This window comes from Morus notabilis, unplaced genomic scaffold, assembly GCF_000414095.1.
Source record: "Morus notabilis unplaced genomic scaffold, ASM41409v2 Scaffold46, whole genome shotgun sequence".
Taxonomy (NCBI): domain Eukaryota; kingdom Viridiplantae; phylum Streptophyta; class Magnoliopsida; order Rosales; family Moraceae; genus Morus; species Morus notabilis.
The window spans coordinates 215477-233317 of record NW_010365505.1 but is presented as its reverse complement, the minus strand read 5'-3'; the positions used below and the strand labels follow the sequence as shown (position 1 = coordinate 233317).

General features: G+C 35.7%; 2 protein-coding genes across 2 annotated transcripts; one reads left to right on the top strand and one right to left on the bottom strand.

Moving 5' to 3' along the window:
• Positions 1-8027: 8027 nt before the first annotated feature.
• On the top strand, positions 8028-10673 carry LOC21407925 (uncharacterized protein At3g17950). The gene is made up of 3 exons (XM_010108159.2): positions 8028-8385; positions 8691-8840; positions 9993-10673. The coding sequence occupies exons 1-3, from the start codon at positions 8374-8376 to the stop codon at positions 10497-10499; spliced, it is 669 nt and encodes a 222-aa protein (XP_010106461.1). The 5' UTR covers positions 8028-8373; the 3' UTR covers positions 10500-10673.
• Positions 10674-13734: 3061 nt separating this feature from the next.
• On the bottom strand, positions 13735-17068 carry LOC21407924 (putative E3 ubiquitin-protein ligase XBAT31). The gene is made up of 8 exons (XM_010108158.2): positions 16631-17068; positions 16368-16427; positions 16205-16276; positions 15984-16105; positions 15743-15883; positions 15526-15633; positions 15092-15350; positions 13735-14640 (listed from the first exon to the last, which is right to left on the bottom strand). The coding sequence occupies exons 1-8, from the start codon at positions 16808-16810 to the stop codon at positions 14242-14244; spliced, it is 1341 nt and encodes a 446-aa protein (XP_010106460.1). The 5' UTR covers positions 16811-17068; the 3' UTR covers positions 13735-14241.
• Positions 17069-17841: the final 773 nt, after the last annotated feature.

Here is a 17841-nt window from a genome sequence, read left to right as displayed (position 1 = left end):
ACTATCCCCCGAGGCTTCTTGATTGATCTATTAGCCAGCTGCAAAACCACAGATGTGGGCTTAATTTCTCCAAGACTAAGTTACGAGTAAACAGAGTATGGCATGAGGTTAACACTCGCTCCTAGATCAAGCAAAGCTTGGTTGAACTTATGTGTCCCAATCTGACAAGAAATGGTGGGACAACCGGGATCCTTGTATTTGGGCGGTGTTCTATGGTCGATCACCGCGCTTACCTGTTCTGTCAAGAATGTTGTCTTCTTGACATTGTGCTTCCTTTTGACAGTGCACAGATCTTTGATAACCTTAGTATAAGCAGGCACTTGCTTGATAACATGAAGCAAAGGAAGATTAATCTTCACTTGAGTAAGTACTCTAGGATCTCACTTTGGTGCTCCAGCACTTTCCCAATTGGACGCAGAGCTTGGGAAAAAGGCACCTTTACCGGAACATTCGTTGGCTTATCTTTCTCAGGGACAACTTCCTTACTACTCAAAGTGGTGGTACTTGTTGATGGTCATTCCATAATCTTACCACTACGAGTAGTGATGACATTCACCTCCTTAAAATTTGAATTATCAGGACATGAGGTTTGTGCCATATGTTGACCCTTTGGGTTTGACTGAGCCTGTGAAGGGAACTTGCCGCGTTCCTGAACAACTAAAGCTCCAGTCAGCTTCGTGATCTGACTCTTCATTTCTTTACTTTCCTCCACCATTTGCGTGATCAGTGACTCAAACTTCTGATTCGTCTTACTCCACGCCTCCATGAAAGATTGCAAGGTGTTTTCAAGAGAACTCCTTGGCTATTGTGAATTGTATTGAGGTGCATAATATGCCTTTGGTGGTTGCGGCTATTGCTCATTTCTCCATTGCCCTCCTAATGGTTGCGCTTGATTGGAATCTCTCCAACTGAAGTTTGGATGGTTCATCTAGCCAGGATTGTATGTGTTAGAGAAAGGTTTGTTGTACGATCCTAAGGCACTGCATTGCTCCTCGTAAACCCCTCTTATTTCATTGTAAGATTGTTGTACAGGATCTGGCGCTAGAAAGATAGACACGTCGTGGCACATGCGGATTGGACGAGCAGCTGGTGCGGAGTAGGTCGGCTGGAGTGCGCTGTCGTGGTGGGGCCCGCAATATGCTTTCACGCGCCTTCTGTCAGTTTTAGGCTGCACGTGCTTCATATGGGTCGTCCGTGTTCTTGATCCAACGTCTCGAATTCAAATCTGAAAATAAAAATTAAAATTAAAATCAATTATATATTATAACCAAATTTTATAGTATTTGAAATACCAAATGTGGTCTGGTCTAAATTTACCAGTTTTTATATCATTTTGCTCCTAATTTCAAATACTACTTAGATAAAATAAAACACAAAAAATTAAATAAAAACACACTAAAATAAATTAAAAACACACTAATTTTATTAAAACTAAAATAAAACACAATAATTTAAAACTTAAATGAAAACACATAACAATAACTTAAAATCTCAAGAATTAAGCTGATTTTTGTACAAAATTAGAAGTAAAATAACTCTATTTCATAGAGTTATCAACACTCACATTTCTCAACATTCATGCCCTTACCGGCATATTTCCATTAAATCACCTTATAACCATGCGTTTCTAAGTCAATCATTCTAAGTCATATCAAATCATTTAGCCACGTTGTATGCTACAGGACGTGCCTACTATTTATCTGTTCAGGTTATATTATATAATAATAAAATATAAAATATAATTTATTTCTCAATATATTAACTAATTAATTAAATAAAATCTCACAAAAAGTTAAGTAATAGAACTCGTACCTCGAAACGAATACCAGAAGGACTACAGGGGGCTATGAATAGCTAGCTCACGTAGGTTAGATGATTAATTGGAATCACGAATACAGATGATGACAAGTCCTAAAAGTTGTTTTTCATTCCTTATTTGGCTAAGGTGAAAATATGGTAAAGAAAAATTTGACTCAGATCACACCTTAACTCTCAATTATTTCTTGGCTCTTATAGAGTTTACTAGTAACACCTCCAAACTTATTTCTTTCTCTTTTTTTTTTAGCACATCAGGCTACCTAACCTCCCATATATAGCGTAATTTCAAGGTATTACTCTGAAAGATCAACGTGCAATGGTGTAATGGTGGGGAATTATTAAGCTAAACAAAAATATGGTTAATAAAGAAAAGATAACTATAATACTCAAAAGGGTGAACTAAGGATAAATGTGTATTACAGTAGGCTCAAAAAGCTCAAACAATCGAAAGATGACCTAAATCATTTCCTTAGTATAGGTGCAATTTAGAATTTCGCCTTAAGAGAAAATCTGACAAATTCTATAACTTGAAAAATCAAAAGTATTCATGTTTACAAAAACTCTCTCCAAATAAACACACTACTTCATTGATCAAGGATTTGTACTCAAAGGTGAAGTACAACAATTAAAACAAACAAACTTAGAGATTAAACACAATAATGACAATATTAACATTTTTCTACAAGTTATATACAGTAAAGCAAACCAAATTATTATCATCGGACCAAATGGAAATCACCAAATCTTTTTCTTTGAAATAGATAAAAACGTAAAATGCACAACGCACAAACACTACGTAAGGTGTGTGTCAAGATTTCCCTTTATCTAAAATGAAATACGGGTCCATTTTTTATTGAAATGTTTCTTAAGCAGAATCCACATGGCACCTTCTAGTTGGTGTACTCATTTATTAGACACGTGTCAATGTACTATTGGTTAATAAAAGGAGCTCACATGTAGCACGCTACACTCAATCTCACATGGGTGGAAGGTGGCCGACAGCTAGGCCACGTTGGTTGATGCAAGATAGTGTAGAGATGCAAGAATGGGCCGGCCGTTCTCCTCAGGCCCACGCAGGCCATGGGCCAGTCCGGCCCAGCCTACGAGTTTTGTAGGCCGGCCCCTATAAAAATTACCTCGGCCCAACCCACACCACAGGCCAATTTTACGTGGGTCAAGTTGGGCTGTGTCGTGAGCCAGGATGGGCCGTGCCATGGGTCTTGAACGGGCTGGCCCATTCAAGACTTATCTTGGCTCATCATGGGTTTAAATGGGCCAGCCCATATATGCATGCAATTTTCAATTTTTTTATTTTGATTTTTGATTTTTGAATTTTTAAACAAGTTAACAAATATAAAAGTTTGAATAGTCAATGGAAAGATGAAAAGGGATATTTTATTTGCGATTGCCTCATTAAATAAAAACCTCTCTAAGGAAAACCCAGTTGGACAAAACTTTGGCAAAGAAAAAAGAGTACAATCAGGATAATTATACATAAGATGTTTACAAAATTACTAAAAAAAGAAAAAAAAAACATGAAGATATTATGGGTCTAGATGGGCCGAGATGGGCTGGCCCATATGGGCCTCGACGGGCCAGCCCAGCCCCGCCTGACCCATAATTTTTCATGAGCCGTGTCGAGCCGGCCCATGGGCTGATATATGTTGGCCCAGCCCAACCCACCAATATTTATGGGCTGGGTCGGCCCAGCCTGTCATTGTGTCAGGATGCGCTTGGGCCGGCCCATGGCCCCAGCCCATTGTTGCATCTCTAAGATAGTGCCCACCTGACACATGTCTTTGTTTGGACGTGGTACACATGCGTGAATCTTGGCCATCCAAGCTCTTGATCCGACGGTCTTAAATTAATTTCAATTTTATTATATATAATTATACTTATTTGTTTTGAATTAATTTGTGGTCTAATTTTTTCCATTTTAACATCGTTGACATTTTGCACAAGATTTCTCATACTACTCATATAAAAATAAGATTAAACAAAAATAAAATAAATGCAAATAAAGTCGCACTAAATTAAATAAAAATATTTCAAACAAATTAAAATAAATTTAATATAAAAGACAACAAAATAAATTAGAATCTTAAAAACTAAGACAAATTTTGTGCAAAATGGTAGTAAAATAACCAACTGTGATTGTATTTTTGAAAATTCTCGAGGAACGTGAGGAAGATGACACCGGCTCCAACAATATTCAGCAATGTCCAAAAAGGCCAGAGAAATTGAAAAAGGCCCAATGACATCCACAGAAATAGGCCCAGTTACGGGAACACAGAAAAGTTAACCAAAAGATTACTACAGCCTAAACGTGTATCACGGACTCAATAAACTCCAAAAAAGCCCACTGTACCAAGAATGCCCAATCAGAAGAGAGCTTAAAAAATGGAGAATTTACCTTGAGTGTCTAGACTTTTGCTCCTTACTATTAATAAAAACTCTTTTGTTAGTGTAATTATTTGATTAAAAAAGTTATAAGTTAAGAGTAAAGAGTAAAAATTTTAATTAATATATTTTTAAGGGGTATTTATCAAGATTACCCTAAAAAGTTTTGGACAATTATTGTAACTATCGGTTGACTGCTGAATTTCTTGTTGGGCCAATATCAGGTTGGCAGCTAACGTTGTGGAATTGGGTAAGAGTTAACTGGACTAGCAAAAAGATAGCCCAAATGAACATAGCCACAATTGGGGAAGATAATTGGACACTGCGTGTGGTAATTACACTACATGACAAAATTACATCTTAAGTTAAAATTTAATAAATTTTTTAAAATATTGCAAATATAATAAAAATAACGTAGTAATTATGATATTATATTTTATACTATATAATGATAATATCATTATTTTAATTTTAATGATGTAAAAATATATAAAATTTTGTTTTTTTATAGTATTTCAAAATTTTTACCGAATTTAAATTTTAATATTCAAATTTTGCTATATGTGTAAATCACCCTTTAATTTCACGGCAAGTTATTGGGCTTAATGATTATGAGTGCGGACCTACAAGATTTCCTAATGATGAATACAAGGAGAAAGTATACACACTATTGTAATTAATCTAGAAGACGAAAACTTACGATTTATCATGTAAATATATATCTACTATGTGTTGTAAATAATTAACTTACTGATCATTTGCGTAAAACCAATGAGTTTAGCCACCTGTTGCATTTATTCCATTAGAAATTAGAGGATTCAAATATAGTACTTCAATACTAGAAAAAAGTGTAAAATTCCACTTGCAAATTGCAATTTTATTTCCTCTTAAAGGCAAATTGATAAAAATATTCAAAAGTAGGAAAGGCTTGTGGCAGCTCATGAGATGATTTCCTACGTGCTTCTTGGCCGGATGTCCATAGTTACTGAGTTGTAGTTGGGACTGGAGAAACACAAAAAAGACTACTCGGACATGAGTCCTATCGAGTTGAAAATTTTTCCTTATATGGTTCTGAAAATAAAAGAGATTCGAATTGTCGACTTAAACACTGATAAAGTTAGAAATTTTTATCAGCAGAGACTAATAAGTAAAACATAAATTTAATCAAAATCAATATCCGTTAATGGGGCTATTAGATTACTCAGTGGGGGCTATTTTATAATAATACACATTTACATATGTAACATTTTTAAAAATAAAAAATTGGAGTGGGAGCTTGAGCCCCTACTGATGATATGCTAGTTCCGGAACATTGGAAATTTAGACATAAATTTACTGTTAGGTTATGCTACAACTAAAACAATAAAAGTGGCTTATAACATGTCTGAGATGATTTACTACGTGCTTCTTGACCAATAGCTACTTACACAAAAAGACCTACTAGAACATGAGTTCTAAATAATTTGTTTTTTTTTTTTTTATTGGACAATACTGAAATCCTTTTACTCAGCTAACTACAAAACGGAAAAGGTTATGTCACGGTCATATGGTTAGGGAAATAATAAGATAACGGAAAAGATTGTGTTCCCATATAGTTAGGAAAACAATATTTAAATTTATCTTAATCTGCATATGACTGTCTTACTACATAAAGATTATATTTTGCTTAATTGGAAAGGAAAAAGAAAAAAGAGGTCATTTCGCCTATATAAATGGAATTTGAACGATAAAATGTAAGGGTTGACTCACAACCCGCATATTATTAGCGGGTTTGAGTTAACTATAAATGAGTTTGGGTCATAAACCGGTTGACATGATTAACACGATTAATAAACGTATTGAGTTAGAGTTGACTTTCTAACACGAAGTGACCCGAATCGACACGATTAATTATATATGTTATTTGTAAATTAATTATATATGATATAATATAAAAGGTTACATGATATATTAAATACAGATAATATGAATTTTAAAATTTTTAGATAAATTTTACTTGTTCTCTTCAAAAAATAAAGATAAATAGATCAATAAAACTGTTAAACGTATCATAATCATATTAAATAAATTATAATTGTATCAATTATTTATTCAATATATTGTTTTAAATAGGTTACGTGGGTATATACGATTAATAAATAGATCATATTTTAGTTAGTATTTTTAACACGTTTAATAAATATATCGTTTTTAAATTGATATTCTCTAATACGATTAATAAACGGATTAGATACAAACACGATCTATCATCACGAATTACCACTCATAATTAAATGATGTACTATTCAAATTGACAGTGCCAAAACAGAACAACAAAGCCGTGATGTTATGAAGCAGCTGGCTCATTATCATTTATACTTTTTTTTTTTTTGCTCATGTCATTTATACTAGATAGAATTCAGAATGGTGAACGTTTTGTCCAAAAAAAAAAAATCCTAAAAGAAGAAGAAGAAGATGATGATGACGTATTGACATTGATATGGAAGAAAGCAAGTCATTAGCTTCTTCTAGGTCAATTTGTGTGGAGCCACCAGGTAAAAGTTTTGGTTTGGTAACAAAAGGAGGAACCGTTTAATTATTTTACTTTTTATTTATTTTTTAAAATGAGGAATTGTGGGCCTAACAAGAAGATAGTCAAAGTAAAGTATACTTCTTTCAAATGCTTGTTTGTTATTGCTCTCCAACAAAGCAAAATTGCTCTCCTTTTTCCAGTTTACACACTTTATTGGATCCTTCTCACCAGCCTTACGATGTAACACATATTTCCCTTATTGTTTCCTCATAATACCCTCTGTGCCCCTCAAATAGAACAGCAATCTGTTCCATTTTTTTATGTTATAAATCAGGTAAAGCATAATTATTTAAAGAGATTTCTACGGTGAGTCTTGGAAATATGAACAACACATGGAATGTTTTTTTTAATTTTTTTAAACTGAAAACAAAAACTTTTATTAATCACAAGCAATGTCTTTGCATTCAATGCAACTAATAAAAAAAGGCATAGAATCAAGCCATAACTTATTAATAGATGAAGTAAAAGCATAACCAATTAACGTGTGGGTTACATCATTCTCTTCATAAGAAGTGTAATAAACTGAGCTATAACGAGCTTGAATTAAGACGGTTTTGATGTCTTGAACAATGTTGGCCCCTAAAGCCTGATCGGGAGGAGACCGGACCACCACCACAACATTAAACGCATCGGATTCAACCAATCGTGCAGAAAAGCCTTGAGCTTGAGCTAATTTCACACCTTGCTTGATGGCTAAACACTCCGCAATGTGAGGGGAGAAACGACCCGAAATATGTAGAGACGTCGCTGCCAAAACCGTCCCCAAGTGATCCTGAGCCACTGCACCAATACCAACATAATTGGCAAAACTCAAAACTGATGCATCCACATATATTTTAAGCATACCTTCAGGTGTTGCCACCCCGACCTAGAAGAGGATGGAGTCAAGGTCGTAATCCCATCAGTATGTTGACATGAGTTATATTCACCGAAAATAGATGTTTATTTTTAGGTGTCAGAGTAGGAAAAAAAATTGTTTTGTCTATTTTTTATATAATTTTAATCAGATTCAATAATAAAAAATATATATTACTAATAAGAGACCCTACTGTAAAACGATCCATAATTTAAAGGGTATGGGAAGGATTTTAACGTGACCAAACTATTATCCGAGTAGGATAACTTTGTCATTTGCCATTTGAAAAGACAACCTCTGAACCTTTATTATTCTTACTTTATTATTTTCTTCTTTCTTGGTAACAAAATGATTCTGTTCTCTCTTTCTAGTCAACAACACTCAAGAAAAAGTAGGGGAAAAAAAGAATCCTCAAAAATCATGATTCCTCTTAGCTAGTAGTTAAGTTCGTACTTTGATTGTTTTCTTATATTTATATAGACCCTATATAATGCAGAGAGTTGCTTCTTTTTCATAGTTAACCAGAATAGGAAAAAAAAAAAAAAAAAAAAAATTCATCAATCAAACTTCAAGTTCTTTTGTTAAAAGAGCCCACAAAGAACACCGAGGAGATGATATTTTCTTTCACTGATGATCTGATATGATCTGATTTCTGATAAGCTAGTGAAATGAAGTGACCTCATTGGACTTGGTTCGCTTGCAGAACAAAATAGTACTTAGCCAAGACATGTCTCAGCAGGTATCTTTTGTCTTCTGTCTCATTGTATTTGGATTTTCTCTTCTGGGTTCTTTCTCAGCAGGTATCTTTTGTCTTCTGTCTCATTGTTTTTGGATTTTCCCTTCTGGGTTCTTACTTCTCGAACCCAAGTTTTTGTTTCTCCTTCTGGATTTTCCAATGTGGGTCTATTCATTTATGTTTTCTTCCCACAATTTCTCTGCCTAGTGGGTCTCTCTCTCTCTCTCTCTGTTCAAGTTTTGTCCACAACGTTGAAAGCAGAATCAATAATGCATGAGTTTTTTTTTTTTTTCCTAATGTGATTATAGGAGGAAGGATGGCCACTGGGTCTGCAGCCACTTAATGCACGAGTTGGGTTGCCTAGAAACCGGGATTTTTCAGGCTCAATCTCCTTCAACACTTTGCTCACTGGCTCACCAACGTGTTCTACTGATTCTTCCTCAGATTTAGACACAGAGGTCAGTAAAATTTTGTTAATAATTTACTTCAGTTCAAAATTTTCCTTTTCTTTTAATTGTAATGGTTTTGATTTTTGACTGTAGTGTTTGGAATTTAGTTGGGAACGTACTAGACAAAGACGTTTTTGTATTGTTTTGTTTTGTTTCGGTTTGTTCTCTTCTTGCCTAGATATGCTTTTTCTTTGCTGAGAAAATGAAAAAATAAGGCAAAAACACAAACAGTGCTTGATGATTTCGAAGCCCAATTTACTTAGAAAACTGGAGCTTTGTCTTTTATTTCGTGTTTCAATACAATAATAATATTAACAGTAGTAATAATAATAATTAAGCTTTATCCTTTTGAGAGATGTCCACCATTTCCCACACTCCATGTGAGAAGAATAATGCTCATGTTCATCAGTTCGTGTTGTTATATAAACACCATTGTACAAGTTGGTGTCATCTTATTATGCTCTGTTTAGACTGGCCCTTTCAGTATCGCACACTATGTGTCTGACATAATGTTCTCGAGCTATGCAACCTTTTTTTTTTTGGCTGTCAGATTTGCATGTAAGTAAATTTTATAACATGACATTGGTACTGGTGGTGACCAGTTTCAGAAAATGATGCTACGACATTATTGATGGAACGAAAGAGAAAGTTACCAATGTAGAGAGGATTGAACACTTGGGTCTTAAAATGATTTGCTTAAAGGAAGAAAAGCTAATTAAATATACTTGAGCGTTAACGAAAAAAATATATTTGAGATGACTTGGTAGACACTTGTTGCTATAATTTAATCAGTAACCTATTTTACAAGCCACCGCAGTTTCAAAATATTATCAAAATTGATCATAAAAACTAATGTTGCAAGTACTTAACTAAAAATTGGATACTAAATAGGATAATCTACAATTGGTTACCGATAGGATTCTATCTATGTGTATCAGAAACCGACAATTTAAATACTTTTTTACTTTGATGTGATTTTAACTAGAGCAAAGATTTAAAAACGTGCACTACCAGGTATTATACACTTTAGAGAGCTACTGCGTTTTGATTGCACAAATGAATGGAGAAATTTGTATCTTTACAATCTGACTCAAAAAAGAGAGTGAATAAGAAATTGCCCCATGCTTTAAGCACTAAACGAACTTTGATTGATTAATGCAGTCCACAGGGTCTTTCTTTCATGACAGGAGCATCACACTTGGAAGCCTTATAGGCGTTAGTAGCATTCTAGAGCTGTCCAGAAGATCAATTAGGGGAAGAAAAAGCGAACCCTCTAAGGAAAAGAAGACTAACAGCAACAACAAAAGCAACAAGTCCAGAATATGGTGCTTTTCTTTGTGCCCAAGTAACACCACTGATGCCGAGATCCCCCAAAACGCTCCATCTCTTGGCCATTTCCTTGCAGTTGAGAGAAAAGCTGCAAATGAATGTAGAAGGAGCCAATTAAGCCCTACCATTTACGGACCGGACGAGCTTGCTTTGGCTCAGCCTGTTACAGAACCAAACTCACTGTTTGTCAATGGCTGCATCGCTCCTCCTAGGCCAAACCCATTTTCAGGCACAGAGACGGAAAGGAAAAAAAATACAGGACTTGATGATCATGACATTGGGTCATGTGGAATCTCTCTGCTTCTTTCATCATGCATTTCTACACAATCCTCCCACTGAACATGCCCCTCAATCACTCTCTTTTCTTTCATTTTTTTTTTCAGTGTTTAGTTAGTGATTGTGTTTCATGTTTTTGGTTGAGAAAAATAATATACATTAGTACATTATCACTGCTTTTATTTTATGTTCACTTTGGTCGTACCATTAGCTCATTTTAGCTCATTTTCTTAATGTGTGACAAATTCTAGAATACAATCTCTTTGGGATTCAAATCATAAATACCCTGGATTTTATTATACATAATTGCTTGAAGGGTGATTAATAGTGCTTGGCTTAGACAAGGAGATATTATTGGGAATTATTAATGCACACGCCATGTCATTTGAATGTAAGGGGACAAAAACAATGTCTCATTGGGCCAAGGACTGCATTTGGAATAAAAATTGTCCTACTTTTTTGAAACTGGACTTTGGACCATCGTAAGGTGCTGTACTAAGGAAGATGGTATCCTAAGTGATGGGTCCTATCTATGACTGATCCTTGGGAGGGTAATCTGGATTTGCTCAAAAAAATCTTCAAAAAGAGGATGGCAAAAAAAAGAAGAAAAACATTGTAGCCACAATTTTGAAACTTGGCCTGTTCATTTCGCTGATTCGAGTTTAGAATTTGAGTTTTATTACAGTAAAAAGCTCTCACAAACAATCACATCTAACTTTTTTACTACAGTAAAAAGCTCTCACATAAAATCACATCTTAACTCGAATCAGCGAACTAAACGGACCCTTAATTCATCAACTTCTGTTAAATAGTCATATTTTTTAGATTTGATATAGTTTGGATACGATCGGACGGTTTAAAAAAAGTATGTGCTAGTTGGAATAGTATGAAGAAAAAAAAAAGGTCCAAGTCTATAACTGGATAAATAAAAAAGGTTGACCACATTAGTTCAAAGGTAAACCATATTTTAATCAAATTTACCAAATATGTGTGAAACCTTTTCCAGATTCTACAAATAAACAAGTAACAGTTGCCAAGCTTGAAAGAATTGGTATATTGCTTTTATATATAAATTAATAAATAAAAAGAAAGAAAAAGGATGGGTCCTTTTGATAGCTGCAGCCTGCAATTGTTGCTTGTGACTCAACTTTTACGAAAGAGATTTCTTATTAAAGAATTAGTGGCAACTCATTTTGCTTATCTTATATCACACGTTCCTTGAAATCATGTGAATTTTCAAACCCTTTTGATTGGATTCAAGAGTAGAGAGAAATTTTTATATGACTCTTTCTCAGATATTTTCTTTTAGCTTAATATAATACTAAACTTCTAATACGCAATTAGGTTGACTTTGACCGCTTTAATTCTTGGAGTATACAATTGGATTTAAAATATAAAAAATAACAAAAAAAAAAGAGAAAAAAGCTATTTACGTGTTATTTCTGCGAGGAAGGAAGAAAAAAAAACCACGGTTTTGAAAGGGGAAAAATTTTGATGTGAGAGATGATTTGATTTTTATGCATGACGAATCCGTTGCTTTCCACCCGAAATTTTTAACTGGCCAGTAGTTTGGATGCCCACAATCAAAGATTTTTTTTCCCCCTCATTCGATCTGAAATATATTGTTTCGGTATTGTTTTATTTTATTTTTTAGTTTGTCGACAATCAAAGAACTTTTTTTTTCCTTTAATTTGATCTGAAGATATATTGTTTTCAGTACTGTTTTGAATTGTTATTTAGGCAAAGGGGGGAAAAAAGTACTAAGAGCGTGTTTGGTTTATGTATTCAGAATCATGATTCAGAATTATTCTCATTTTACGTGTATTTTTTGTGAGAAAAAACACTGTAAAGAACTATGAATTATGATTCAGAATCATAAACGAATATAGAAAACGAACATCCCTAAATATTACTTGCCACTCTTGTTCATTACATTGCCACGTTACAGTACTAGATCCACTCAAGTATCACTCTTTGTCATGCATCAAGTGTGATGATGGTAATAATGTTGCATAGTACTATCGCAACATGCAAAGATATTGCCAATTAATGATGGTATAACTATAGTCTGATGCTACATATCATATGACATTAGTGATACAATAATACATGAGAAATCATTTCTTTCAATAGGATCGTACATTAATTTTATAAAATTGAACTACATATCTTATTTACCAAATAAAACGACATTAAAGGGTGTGGAGCAATTAGATTATTCGAGATATGTTGTTCCCCTGAAAATTTGTATTCAAGAAAAAAAGAGATAACCACTGTTTTTTAAGTGATTGATCCAATCAGACTCCATTCTTAATAAAAAAATGGATCTATCAGTAAATTTAAACGAAACTCAAGGTAAAAGACTTGTGTTGAGTTTTAATAATGGAAAACTGAATTGGCACATCAAATATTAAGCATAGCTCATAGAACAACACCTTTATAATCCCTGAAAGAGCGAGCTTGATAATGACAATGGATTTGAACCGAGCATCCACGTGTCCCGATCATATAGAAAAAGAAAAAACTGCTCCGGTCTCGTTTATTTCACCGATTCGAGTTTTTAATTTTAAGTTTCTATAGTTAAAAGCTCTAAAAAAATGTCACATCTAATTTTTTCTGTCACAGTTAAAAGCTCTCAAAAAATGTCACATCTAACTTTTTGTGTTACAATTAAAAATTTTTAAAAAATATTATATCTTAACTCGAATTAAAAATTTAAATTTACGAAGGAAGCGAGAGACATTTATCATCCACATGTGCGGATCATACACAATGAGGTGTCCTCCAGGGGCCCAACTCAGCAGGATCCTACTTCACCTTTAATTGATAATAAGTCAATTATTATACGTGTCCGTATCAAGGAGGGAGTAGAAAAAGATGAAAGCTTTAAAAAGTGGCCATACCCATGCATTATCATTCAATATCGTAGATGATAGATGGAGAAAAAGGCCAAGCCTCATTTGGCACTAAGTATGCATCCAAAAATTATACCAAAAGCTAAAGGCCAACCTAAAATGGACCCAATACAAGACGGTTGAGTGTGCGTATTTCTTGGCTTTTCACACACTCATTGGCCCCACTTCTCCTACACGTGTCAATATCATGTCAGCTCACGTTCATTGTGTCCCCACCAATCTCAAGTTGGTGATCTGTCTGAATTGTTCAATTTCTACTTTGGACACTGCCCAAATGATCAAAAGTCATGCAGATAAATCAAAGACACGCTCACATTTACACCCAATTAAAGAAACATGACTTTTTTTAATCTATTTTAGCAGCATCTATATACACACATGTATATCTCTGAAATTTCTATTTGGATATATATAAAATACATAACACTACACCTCAACAAATAAAGAACAAGACTCTGACTCTTTCACAGAATTCTTGTGTCCTCAAAGCAGCCATTTGAATGTTGGACTCTATTTAGGAGAAGAAAAGGTTTTTCCGTGTTCCGTTTTTCCCTCCAAATTGGGATTTTGTATAAGAGAGACCCTCAAAATCAGCAATTCTCCTTCGATCTAAAGTAAACAAATATTACAACATGAACCATGCAAAAAAAAAAAAAAAAAAAACCTTAAACCAACCCAAGCTTGCAGGCATGCATGCAGCTCTCGCTTGCTTTGCTTATTTCGTAAATCTACATAACAGATGGATATCTATCTATACATACCAAATGGATCAATCACTGGACCGTTGAATTCTTGGACTTTTCCCTTTCCTTTTCAACTACTCGGAAAGCAAGCCCTTGCTTGATTGCAAAATGGAATAGATTTGGCTGCAAAAATCCAAACAAATTGTATCATGGCTTGTCAACCCACTCACTCTCAGCAGCGATCCTTCCTGAGCCGCGGCCACCAATCTTTCCGAAAGACCCCACTGCTGACAAGCTCTTGAAGCTGCTGCTACCCTCATTGCTGAAGTTCCTGGACCGCCTAATCTTCCTTAGCTTGGAGGAACTGACGTCACCAACATCTTGATCGGCGTCATCCTCACTCTTGATCTTTGCAACTACCAACCGAGCAATGGTGCTTCGACAAAACGGGCAAACCGGCGGGGTTAGGCATGCGGTGGTAGGGTTCGGCTTCTTGTGGCAGCAGAGGGCTAAGGTGCATTGTGCACACATTTGATGGCCACAATCCTGGACTTCAATTGTGCACGCCTGCTCAAAGCAAATGCAGCATAGTTCTGACTCGCTTCCCTGCATTGGAGAATTTCTTGCATGATTACTTTGGGTCCATTACATTTGATATGACAATACATTAAACTTTATCTAGACAGGTCGCTGTTCTCACAGAATGTGGTTCCTATTGAACTATTTAGGAGCTGAGTATAAAAGTCATTCAAAATGGACTAGGACTAAAATTGCTTTCTCAAAAGAAGTCATCGACTTAAGTTGGGGAGAAAGCCAAAGAATGCGTATCAAAGCCGAGACAAGATAGTACGAATACAAATGAACGATCTCTCCGGAAAGAATCATAAAAAGACTTGGTCAGGGGTCCCATGCTTGTCACAAGAAGAAAAATACAAGTCCACAGGAAAATTGATGCAATTTTGTTTTCCATAATTTGTAGGGAGGAGAAACAAAAATTGTGTCCAACATAGCTTTACATCTACGAATATATTTCAGGAAAGCAAGGATTTGAAATTACCTCAGAGACATTGTCATCCACCCCTGCATCGGAATGCGATGGAGAAGCAAGAGAGTATGCAGTTCCCTTTAGAATGTTCTTCTCCCTCTCCCTGTTCGCCTCCATCAAGGCATGTTCCAACAGTGCTTTAGCCTCCTGATTAAGCTCACTGATGAACTTCAAAGGCGATGGCCACACGATAGGCTCCACCGAAGATGGATTTAGCAAGGCTGCACATGCTCCATTTTTGTGCTTCAAAGCAACCATGTAAGGGATTCTCCTGTTCACACATGACATAGATCAATCCAAGGAGTTTCGAAAAAAAAAAGTGCATTTGCAATCTTCAACTTTTCACAGATTCAAGAGAAAATGAAACTTCTAACAGATCACACATTAAACAGTGTTTTCTCTTTGGTTTTCCATTCTACAAAGAAATTGAGATTACAGAATCATACCCAGATGAATCTCTTTGAAGACGATCGGCCCCCCAAGCCAAAAGCTCTCGAATGCAATCTAGAGATCCCCCCCTAGCTGCCAAATGAAGAGGAGTGCTCCCAGGAAAGCTGTAATGATATACATAACAGCAAATTTAGCAATACATGAAACAAAACTGATTTTTATAAAAAAAAATAAATAAATAAATCATGAATCAATTGAATCCGAATTATTTACCCATATCCACCAGTTGAAGCACAAACAAGAGCACCATTGTCCAACAGGATATGCACACATTCAGGTCGTCTTTGGCGTGCCGCCAAGTGCAACGGTGTCGCTCCTTTACCATCTCTAACATTCACAAATCTAGCAAATCCCCTACAATTAAAGATCCAATACATGATTTTTTATACTAAATTAGCTCGCTAAGCAATATTATGATCCTCAAAAAAGGGAAGGAAGGAAAAAAAATACTAACCAAGAAGCGGCAACAGGGCTCGAATGAGCAGCGGAGAGAATGGCTTGAAGGCAATTTGAATGGCCGTAGTAAGCAGCGTAATGCAAACAGGTTCTTCCGTGAAGCGAATCAAACATCAAAATCTGAGAGATCGGGATAGCCAACATTGATTAATTGCAAGTTTGAAGCCGTATTTGGACAAAGAATTTGAAAAACACTGAAAAAAACGAGTGGGAACTTACATTAGCTCCGGCTTCAAGAAGCTTTTGCAAGCACGAGATCTTGCCATGCATTGCAGCCAACATAAGCGGAGTCTGTACACCATTAATTCACAATTAGAAAGAATTAAGCAGAAATGAAACCATTAAACAGAGCTTGGTATTTCCAAAAATAAAATAAAATAACCTGCTTGTGACGATTTAACACGTCTGGATTCACAGATCGTTCCAAAAGCATGGATAGAATCTGGATAATACAGAAACCCGGAAAGAAGCTCATCAGTCAAAAGATATATAAAAAGAAAGTTGGATTACAAGGAAGAAACAAAAACACAGAAGAAGAAAAAACCCATTTCCGTAACATTAAAAATAACATATTGAAGAAAATAAGGAAATTCGATCAAAGAAGCGAATGAGAAAAAAAAAAAGAAAAAAGAAAGGGAAACAAACCTCGATCTGGCCATTCGCGGCGGCGATATGAAGAGCGGAATGGCGATCGTAGACGGTGGTGTGTTGCAAAAGAGCTGGGTCTCTCTCCAGCAGAGCTTCCACGGCCTCCATATCTCCAAACTGCACGGCAATGAACAGCCCATGCTCGTCGCTCGCTCTGCAACTCAGTCCCTGACCCATCTTTTTCTTCTTCTTCTCCTCTCTAACTTTCTCTCTCTCTATCAGTACTAGGCGCACTTCGCCACCGGCGCACGGCGAGGCCGACTACCGCTATTGTGCGCCACCTTCGCCGGGGAGGTGGGTGGCCTCATGCTCTGGCCTCCTCGGTCGCTCCCTGGTTAAAAAAGAAGCGCACATTTATGTAGATGTGGGTGCTTCCTTAAACTAGAGAGAGAAAGTTGAAGACATTACACATTAGGATGAGAGAGACGGAGAGAGTGTTGTGTTGTGTTGTGTGTGTATTGGAGTTTGGAGCTGCCCGGAGAAGCTGACCGTGTCAGCGTTGGGGCTGACTTCGGGCAGCAGTCAGATATTTCTTCGGGCAGTTAGATTCCCAATATCCGTAAGTAAAGCAGTACAATTGGGGCCATGTCCGAATTAAAGCCCGAAAATAACTCCAAGATGCATCTCGGCCGTTGAAATTTCACTGTCTTTGTCATCAGGCCGTTGGATATGTAATATGTAGAGCGAGGGGATTAGACATAAAATTAGGTGTGTAAATGAAACTGCAATACTGGTCGAGAAAATGATTCTGTAACATGTTTATTATTATTATTATTATTATTATTGATGTTAAGTGGATTTACATTATTCATTACCCTTAAAAAGAAAAAAAAAAAAAAAAACTTTACTTTATTGATGATCCGGTTTGCCGTGTTAGACCGATTTGACAAAATTACCCTTATCTTGTCTGACTGCCTGACTGACGGCTGTTGTTCATTGGTTTACATATTCTGACAAGACGGATTGCAGTTGCAGCTCCCTACATCATCCAAGACGAAACTGCGTCGTTTTAGGAAAATGAAGAAAATGAGTATTCTATGGTACGGGGGTCTAAATTTCAATGCCACTTCGCAATTGTATATTTTATTGTCAAAATCTGGAAGTACATTGTTTTTTAAATTAACATGATTCAGAAAACCAATGCTAGAACTTAGGCGTCATTTGATTGGAAAGATGTAAACTAAGAAGAATGTAAGAATTCTGGGAGG

What these genes read in the sequence shown, in the direction of transcription:
- LOC21407925 (XM_010108159.2), top strand. An exon ending in CCTCAGATTTAGACACAGAG is followed by an intron (nt 8,841 to 9,992) that starts GTCAGTAAAATT and finishes TGATTAATGCAG; the next exon opens with TCCACAGGGTCTTTCTTTCA.
- LOC21407924 (XM_010108158.2), bottom strand. Translation starts at nt 16,810, where the DNA reads ATGGGTCAGGGACTGAGTTGCAGAGCGAGCGACGAGCATGGGCTGTTC. An exon ending in TGTTAAATCGTCACAAGCAG is followed by an intron (nt 16,277 to 16,367) that starts GTTATTTTATTT and finishes AATGGTGTACAG; the next exon opens with ACTCCGCTTATGTTGGCTGC. An exon ending in AGCCCTGTTGCCGCTTCTTG is followed by an intron (nt 15,884 to 15,983) that starts GTTAGTATTTTT and finishes CTTTAATTGTAG; the next exon opens with GGGATTTGCTAGATTTGTGA.